This window comes from Hyperolius riggenbachi, chromosome 3, assembly GCF_040937935.1.
Source record: "Hyperolius riggenbachi isolate aHypRig1 chromosome 3, aHypRig1.pri, whole genome shotgun sequence".
NCBI lineage: Eukaryota > Metazoa > Chordata > Amphibia > Anura > Hyperoliidae > Hyperolius > Hyperolius riggenbachi.
In genome coordinates this window covers 473,065,113-473,074,533 of record NC_090648.1, presented here as the reverse complement: position 1 = coordinate 473,074,533, position 9,421 = coordinate 473,065,113, and the positions used below count along the sequence as shown (strand labels likewise).

The following is a 9,421-nucleotide window of genomic DNA, read 5'->3' as shown; positions in this document are numbered from 1 at the left end:
GTGGGCGGAGCCAGTCCCCGGCGGCTGATCGCGTCAAGAATGACGCGATCGCCGCATAGCCACTCCCGCAGCCGCCCCCGCCGATGGGCGTATTGCGGTCGTTTGGGCCCAGTCTTTGCCGCCGCCCATCGGCTGGGGGCGGTCGGCAAGTGGTTAAACGACTATAGTCGCATGTCTGTACGCACCCTAAATCTTCCCAACAGGGTCACCAATAGGAGTAACAAGCTGGCAGGTGCTAAGTAAGCCCTCCCCACTTTAAAATGTTTTGGCTGGTCTTGTTGGGCTTTAAGAAAAGCATTTTCACACAATTGACCAGTCTATAACTATGAGGGCATATTCACAATGGGAGGTTGCGGTTTAATGTGACGTTAAAGCCACAGTGCATCTGTGTTTAGAGGTAACGCACTGTAAGCAGTGAGTTACAACAACGCACAACGCTAACGTCGCACTGTGAACGGCCCATAGGATTATCATTGCAGTGCTGTAAGCTGCGTTATAAGACTTTATAACACAGCTCCGCAACATGGCACTGTGAATGCGAACTAATGGGAGCTACCCTAAGAGGCAGAATAACATAAAAAGAGTGACAGAATAACATAAAAAGAGAGACAGAATAACATGAAAAGAGAGACAGAATAACATGAAAAGAGAGACAGAATAACATAAAAAGAACCCTCAAAAACCCAGTGCTTCAAAGTCAATGCTTGGTGTGCATTGTAATGAGTGAAATAAGTATTCAGTCCCTCTTCAAAAGATAACTTAGTACTTGTTGGCAACAGGGCAGTTTCTAGGCTAAATTGTTCACAGGGCGAGGGTGTCAAAATTTCACCCCGAATAGGCACGAAATTGCTTTTTGCATTTGAAGCCCCTAGTATGCGTTAGCCAATGGTGGCCCCCAGTATTACGTAGCCAGATGTAGCACCCTGTATAGATAGCTAGGTGTCCTGTTAGTATAAGCTCCCCCCCAGTATACAGTAGGTAGCCAGGCATAGGTGCCCCCAGTATAGGAACCATGGTGTTGGGGTGGTTGGGTGATAAGGGGGCAGCTCGTGATAGTGGGCATTGGGCGGTAAAAAGTACAAACTGACCCTGGGTGTAAAAAAGTAAAAACTCCGTGATCATTATCATCACTTCCTCTTTTCAGTTCCAGTTTTCATTAATCACGCTAATATTAACCGATTTTCTGCATTTTCTTCAGCTACTGACATTCTGAAAATAAAACACTGTTGTATTTACTGTTTGTTTTAAGAAGGTTTCACTTTCTCAGATTCTGAGTATTTGCAAGTTCTTCAGAATTATCTCACTTTAAAGGTAACGTCCAGGCTAAAAAAAAAACAAAATCCACTTACCTCGGGCTTCCTCCAGCCCCTAGCATCCGCCCTGTGTCCTCGGCGCAACACCGGTGGCTCCCGTAGTCCTGCGATGCAGAAGTCGGCTTCCTGGACGGCTTCTTCTGCGGTCCATGGCACGGGTCATGTGGTCCGGCCGACATCATTAGGATTGTACTGCGCAGGCACAGAACTACTACGCATGCGCAGTACAATCCTGATGACGTCGGCCGGACCACGTGACCCGCGCGATGGAGCACAGAAGAAGCCAACCCGGAACCTGAGCTGGCGAAGTCGGCTTCTGCAGTGGAGAAGACTGGGAGCCACCAGAGCTGCGGCGAGGGCACAGGACGGCTGCCAGGGGCTGGAGGAAGCCCCAGGTAAGTGGATTTTGTTTTTTTGGGGGGAGCCTGGACCTTCCCTTTTAATATTCTGGACTTAAATTAACATTGTACCATTGGGGTAACTGAGGATTACATTCGTCAACCCCCAGAGTCCACCTCAAAACCTTTGGAGCCAGTGCCTTCAGTCATGCTGCTCCTTCGCTTTGGAACTCCTTACTCCTTACAATCAAGACGGCTCCATCCCTGGAGGCATTTAAAGTGGACCTGAACTCTTGCACAGGACAGAAGGAAAATATAGAAAAATGCACCATGTATGTATTTAGAGAGTTTAGCCTAATTTCCCCTCATTTGTGTCTAATCACAAGTTGTAATTTGATCTCTCCCCTGTGTGTACCAGCACACTTTTTATTACCGTCATTTTAATATATTTATTATTCTATTTCAGATAAAGATGAAGAAATGATAAAAATAACCTAAATATTTGGCTTTGCAATACTTAAAATAATTAAAAATGACTTTAGAAACAATTGTTCATTTTAACCTATATTTACTTGCAACCCGAGATTTTCCTTATCATTGCAATACCATGATTTCAGCTGCATCTTGCACCCTCTTTTCACAGTGCCTCTATTTCATGCATGCAAGAAATGCACCCTGTATGTATTTAGAGAGTTTAGCCTGTTTAATTTCCCCTCATTTATGTCGAATCACTAGTTGTAATTTGATCTCTCCCCTGTGTCACATGACTGCCTATGGCAGATAAGCTCATTTGAAAGCACAGGCTTTAAACAATATGTCTGATATATCCTATCCAGCTTGAGGAACGTCTAAGGACCGAAACAGCGGAGCTGTCGCTGAGGGGATGATGATCTTGCTATTTTAATAATAAAGAGCTATTTTTACTATCGATGGTGCTGACTTGATTGGAGGAACAATATGTCAGCTTCCATGAATCAGGAAGTAGAAACTGTGTAGATTTATTTTAGGATTTGTATCAGCTGTAAAATACATGTTTTTCTGTAAAGGTTATTATGCTGTTGTGTATCTTTTAGAGCAGAGAGGAGTTCTGAGTTCGGGTCCACTTTAAGTCCAAGCCATATTGCTATAAACTAATGGGAACCTGAATTGAGAGGGATGTGAAGGCTGCCAAATGTATTTCCTTTTAACCAATGCAAATTACCTGGCTGTGCTGCTGATCTCTTGTCTCAGTGTTTACCCTGGTTTTAGCATTTGAAACACTTTTTATATCTTATTTCTTGCTGTATATTGGTATGTAGCCCTGCCCTCCCAGTGATGCTTTGCCTAGGCTATGATGAGCAGGGGGGAGAGTGCACACCCCAGTAGGTAGCAAGAATGATGCGCCAAGCCCGTCTGGCGGCACTCTAGACATACCAATCAATTGTAGAAGAGAGGTCGACACCATTGGGTAGGAGTAGTCATGCTCTTTATTTGAAATACATCATATACAGCAACCACATTGACGTTTCAGGGGGTGTGCCCCTTTATGAAGTTGTGCTCTGTTCAGACTGATTACAAATGACACACTGAGCGATACAAGTGTTTATGACAGCAGCAGAAGTAAACTGAACAAATCACTGAGCAGCTGCTAGAGCTATTCCCTGATAGGACATGATGGGGAACTATTCTCTCAGTATGCAGATGAGAATGGTGGGCAACTGTTCGCTGCTGCCTCCAGTAACTCCCTATGGGAATCCAATATATCGGTGGGAGGCGCCATACCTAAGTCCAAACATAGCGGAGAAATGCATATAGTGCATGGCTGCACAACTCGTGGCATTAACAGTGGCACATACTTTTCATTGAATGTATGACGAGAATGATGGGGAAATCGGGATTGGAAAGCTGCGTTTGCGCAAACGATACATGCCACCCGATACAGACTGGAAGCGTTTACTGACGAGTTCCGGACGCTGGTGGTAAACGCCCGCCAAGCGTCCATGTGAACCGGCCCTAAGGTGTGATGGGGTGATAGTTGGCCTTGGGTGGCCCTGGCAGGAACAGAATTGGAAAGCATATATGTCAGTTTCAATGTGAATACACATTGCATTAAATGCATGCGAACCTGCTGTTTGACCCTTGCCTTAAAGGGGAACTGAAGAGAGAGGTATATGGAGGCTGCCATGTTTATTTCCTTTTAAGCAATACCAGTTGCCTGGCAGCCCTGCTGATCCTCTGCCTCTAATACTATTAGCCATAGACCCTGAACAAGCATGCAGTAGATCAGGTGTTTCAGACTTATAAGTCTGATCTGACAAGACTAGCTGCATGCTTGTTTCTGGTGTTATTCAGATACTACTGCAGAGAAATAGACCAGCAGGGCTGCCAGGCAACTGGTATTGATTAAAAGGAAATAAATATGGCAGTCTCTGTATACCTCTTAGTTCAGTTCCCCTTTAAAGGACAACTGAAGTGAGAAGACTATGGAAGCTGCTATATTTATTTCCTTTTATACAATACCAGTCGCCTGGCTGTTCTGCTGATCTCTTTGGCTACAGTAGTGTCTGAATCACACGCCTGAAACTACTGATGCCGGAAACATCAACAGGACAGCCAGGAAACTGGTATTTACTTTACATTGCAGGATGTAGATTCTAACAAAACAACAAACACAGAACATTTATATCACGCTTTTCTCCTGGCGGACTCAAAGCAACGGAGCTGCAGCCACTAGGACGCGCTCTACAGGCATTAGCAGTGTTAGGGAGCCTTGCCCAAGGTCTCCTACTTAATAGGTGCTTGCTTACTGAACAGGCAGAGCTGAGATTCGAACCCAGGTCTCCTGTGTCAGAGGCAGAGCCCTTAACCATTACACTATCCAGCCACCTTCTATGTCCTAATTAGTGCTGCTGTGAGTTTCAGGCGGAGATGGCTTAAGATGTAATGTGGCCCTAGGCAAGGTTGGAGATTTGGGGCCTCTTGTGGTATTTTTGTTAAGCTGAAGTGGAGAGAGGTCAGAGATGGTGGCATTTGAGCCCCTTGACATCCACTAGGCCCCAAGCATCTGCCTAGGTTGCCTGGTGGGTGATCCAGCTCTGGTTTCAGGGCATAGAATCTATGTCCTGCATTAAAAACGACCACTCACAGCGCGTGCATGTGTGTGTGCATGCGCGCTCCCGCATGTGCACATGATCGGGCACGCTTGTGCACAATCCTTTGTAAAAAGTGAATGATTGCTGCTAGCAATAGCAACAATCATTCATAAAGTTAGGTAAAAAAAAAAAAAAGTTTTAAAAGTAAAAAAAAATTAAAGTGACATGGTCCCAATAAAATACTTTTTTTTTTAAAATCCCCAGTTACGTTTAACCTCAGCCTAGCCTATTAACTCATTGTTAACCCGCTGCAATACCTATACCTGTTTATAAACTTTTAATGACTGCCGCCTGTAGCCATCGGATGCGATTGCTAGGGAGAAAGTTTGGGGCCCCAATGCTCTACAGATGTAACACTCTGCCTTTGCCTAGCGATGCCTCTGTACAGCACTGGGGCACTGAATTGTCACCCTAGCAAAGGCATCCGATCGCCACAAACGCGCAGGTTGTGGATAACGGTCCGCCACATGCTCAGCTAGTAATACAATATGGAGTATGGGGTATCATTTTATCAGGAAAGGGCCAGAGAATTCATTTTTAGGGGTTTTATAACTGTGTGACGTGTCATGTGAAAATTAGAAAGGTTGAAAATTGGAAAAATGTGTATTTTTTTCCACATTTACACCCAATTTTTCCTCATAAAATGACTATAAAATAAAATAGTTCAGGGAAAAAAAGATCTAAAGGCTAGTCCCCTGTATCAGAGGGAGGGAAGGTTAGTAGTTGGGGACCCAAAAAGCTCTGGGCCCCCCTGCGATCACAGGTGCTGCTCCCCTCTAGTTACGCCCCTGTAAGTGGACCTGAACTCAGAACTCATCTCCACTCTGAAAGATACACAACAGCATAATAACCTTTACACAAAGAACATCTCTTTGTTACAGCTGATACAGATCCTAAAATACATCTGCACTGTTTCTACTTCCTGATTCATGGAAGCAGATATATTGCTTACAGCCTGTGCTTTCAAATGGGTTTATCTGCCATCTCTGCCATAGGCAGTCATGTGATGCAAGGGAGAGATCAGATTACAACTAGTGATTAGACACAAATGAGGGCGAATTACACAGGCTAAACTCTTTAAATACATACAGGGTGCATTTCTGTTGTGTTTTCCTTGTGTCCTGTGCAGAGTTCAGGTCCACTTTAAAAGGAACCTGAAGGGCTTGTTCACACCTTTTTTAAGCACCGGCGATTTTCAAAATCACCCTAAAAGCGCTTGTGCAATGATTCCCTATGAGAGTGTTCATATCTGAGCAGTTCCGAACCGCTCACCAAAGCGCTGCCTGTACCATTTTTGGGCCGATTTGCCTATAATGGAAGGTATAGGGAAATTACAAAGCACTTGAAAAAGCGCTTGGTATAGCGATTTCCCCAGCGCTTTTAAGAATAAATACAATAACTGTATTTATTCTTTTCCGGGTCAAAGAGTTCACTCCCTGACTTGCGTCAAAAACAAAAAAACAAATCGCTCTGCAAAAGCGCTTTGAAAAGCGCTTTAAACAAAATCGCAACATGCAAGTAGGCGTCGGGAGGGGGAAAATAATCACGCAAAAATAAAAAAAATCGCTGGCATCAGCGATTTCTATTTATTTTAGGTGTGAACAAAGCATAAGTGAGAAGAATATAAAGGTTGTCATATTTATTTCCTTTTAAAAATACTAGTTCCCTGGCAGTCCTGCTTATCTTTGGTTGCAGGCAGTAGTGTCTCAATCACCTACCTGAAACAAGCATGCAGCTAATCTTGTCATTGTCAGATTTTTGTCAAAAACATCTGATCTGCGTGCTTGTTCAGGGTTTATGGCTAAGGCTGCTTACACACAGGGACGTTACAGGTGCACGTTAGTGCAGCCTGTAACGCTCCCCCAACGCACAGCAATGTAACACAAGTGGGCTGTTCACACTGCCCACGTTGCGTTACATGTAACGCTGCACATTCCACCGAAAGTGCAGCATGCTACGGCGTTACAGCGGCTTAAGCCGCGTTAGACTGTTTGCACATGCGCAGTCATGTTGGGGAGGAGCGGAGAGCGGCAAGGCACATGGCTAATTAATATTCACTGCACTCAGTGACGTGCAGTGTTTACTTCCTGGAGCGGCCGCTCTGTGCGGTGATTGGCTGGGCGGGACTACGTGATGCCGCATGCGTCCAAGAGTGCGCATCACGGCGTCACGGACGCCAGAGTGAGCTGCACAATGCGTCTCACTCTGACGTCCACATCGAAGAGCACCAGGCCTTGCGTTAGGTGCACGTTATGTGACCTTAACGTGGCACCTAACGCAACGTCTTGGTGTGCAAGTAGCCTAAAAGTATTAGAGGCAGAAGCTCAGGAGGACAGCCAGGCAATCTGCATTGTTTAATAAAAGGAAATAAATATGTCAGCATTCATTTACCTCTCCCCTAAGATTCCCCTAAACAGACTAGTCATTTCTTTGCACTAGGAACATCTTAGAGGACAAGCAAAAATAACCAGAACAAGTAACATGTTTAAAATATGTATTGCATTAAGCCTGACTGTATTTGTTCTTATAAGGCACTACCGGTAGCGCTAAGCAATAGCTTTTAGTCTGTCTGCAGGAGATACACTGAAAGCTTTCGTAAACCTTACAGTACGAAAACTCGTCTGCTTGGCTACAAGTGATGCAAGCGCAGCAGCAAATCAGAAAATCATGTTCATCTCTCATACAAGAGAAGCTCTGCCCAGCTTAGGGTATTTCCAATGCTGGGATAAAAATAAAGCTTTCACTTCTCATTGGTTTCTTGCCTTTGTAGCTGCTGCAAGGTGCTTTTGGGGCAGTAGTTTGCTTTGAGCTTGACCAGGAGAAGAGGTCCAAGAAGTTGTTCCAGGTGTGGTGAGAAGAACTACTGAAATGGCAGAGGAGGCTCAGAATCTGGTGCCTGCAGAAGATCCGAGGGAAGAGGTGGTCAGACAACCACGGTATAAAACTTTCAATGCTTTATCAACCTGCTACTTTTTCAATCTTTATTTCTGGCTGTCTAGTGATATCATCTTATTGGTCATCATAGCATCATTTGTGATATTGCTGTATGTATTGATAATCTGGGAAAGGCAACAGCGGTCCGTAATGCAAGCTGCAGAATTTCTCCAGATGACCAGACAACTCCTAGGGCTGAAACATATCACCCAAAACATGTCCCGATAGGATGATCATCATTGCTATTATGTATTTAGCACTGACATCTTCTGCAGTACTTTACACAGTATATAGTCATGTCACTGGCTGTCCTGGCTCAGAGGAGATCACACTCTAATCAGTGCCATAGTCTAATGTCTAACCATAGTATCATTATGTATTTACAGTAAAACCTTAGATTGAGAGTAACTTGGTTTAAGAGCACTTTGCAATACAAGCAAACAAATTTATGAAACTTTGACTTGATGTGCAAGCAACGTCTTGCTATACAAGCAATAAAAAGCAGTGGCGTAGCTAAGAAGCCGTGGGCCCAAGTGCAAGTGTAGCACTGCGACCCTCCCCCCAAGCATGCTATAGATAACAATTGATACAACACACGAAAGCCAATCAAGGACAACCACAGTGTCAGAGGTGCAAGAAGGGGATAGGAAACTGTGTGTTAATGATCACTACTATTCAAATCAAGTATAGAAGTGAATATTATCAGCACAGGACCAATAAAGAGCTAATACTGTGTTCGAAAGGTGGACCCCTTGGGGCCCCTCTAGCCCAAAGGCCCCGATGCGGTCGCTACCTCTGCACCCCCTGCTGCTACACCACTGATAAAAAGTGTACTTGTGTCACGTCATCACAACTGAGCCGATAGTTCTTCTCCCTTTGGTGCTGTAGGATTGTACTTATTCTGAGTGTAGAGACTGTGAAAAGTCACTTTTCCATGAAATCATCAAAAGTAACTGTCATTGGATAAGTTTCTTGTCAAAGACACACAAAGAAAAAAGGTTGTGTGAGCCAACAGATGGCAATGATTCTATTAGTTATTGTGAAAGTCTTGTTTACATTTTTATTTTATACTATTTTACTATAGCTGTTTTTGGATTGTGGAAAGAATCACCTGGGTTTCCATAAATTCTTATGGAGAAATTTGCTTTGATATAAGACCGATTTGCAACACAAGCGTGTTTCCGGAACAAATTATGCTCGCCAACCAAGGTTCCACTTTATATAGTACTGACATCTTCTGCAGCACTTTACAGTGTAGATAGTTATGTCACTGAGACAGATGAGCTCACAGTCTAATCTCTGCCATAGTCATAGTTTCAGTCTTCTGTATCTACCATAGTCTGGGGACAAGTTAAAAGTAGGACACTGAATGAATAGTGTAATGGTTTAGGGCTCTGCCTCTGGCACAGGGAACCTGGTTTCAACTCTCAGCTCTTCCTGTTCAGTAAACAGCACCTATTCAGCAAGGAGATCTTTGGGCAAGTCATACTGCCTACTGAGTGTGCTTTAGTGGCTGCCCCGCAATCGTTTTGAGTCCGACAGGAGAAACGCCCTATATAAAAAAAAAAAGAATTATTATTATAACTACAAAACATGGGATCCCACAGCAAAACTTTTATGGACCCCCGATGTTCTTATCTCTGGTCACACCCCCTTTTGGTGGCCCTCACAACCTTGGAACCCATCTTTCAGTTGTCATTAAACA

At 44.2% G+C, this 9,421-nt stretch overlaps 1 protein-coding gene across 6 annotated transcripts in view; it reads left to right on the top strand.

Moving 5' to 3' along the window:
* The first annotated feature begins 7,502 nt into the window (after positions 1–7,502).
* The window catches only part of CD74 (CD74 molecule), a 60,938-nt gene continuing 59,019 nt past the window's right edge, over positions 7,503–9,421 (top strand). For 2 of the 6 annotated variants that reach the window (XM_068278071.1, XM_068278069.1), the window contains exon 1: positions 7,504–7,718. In XM_068278071.1, the coding sequence (XP_068134172.1) occupies positions 7,651–7,718 (68 nt within the window). In that variant the 5' untranslated portion in view covers positions 7,504–7,650. Of the gene's footprint in view, positions 7,719–9,421 lie in introns of all 6 variants that reach the window. The other 4 variants (XM_068278073.1, XM_068278070.1, XM_068278072.1 and 1 more) reach the window with 3 other exon arrangements.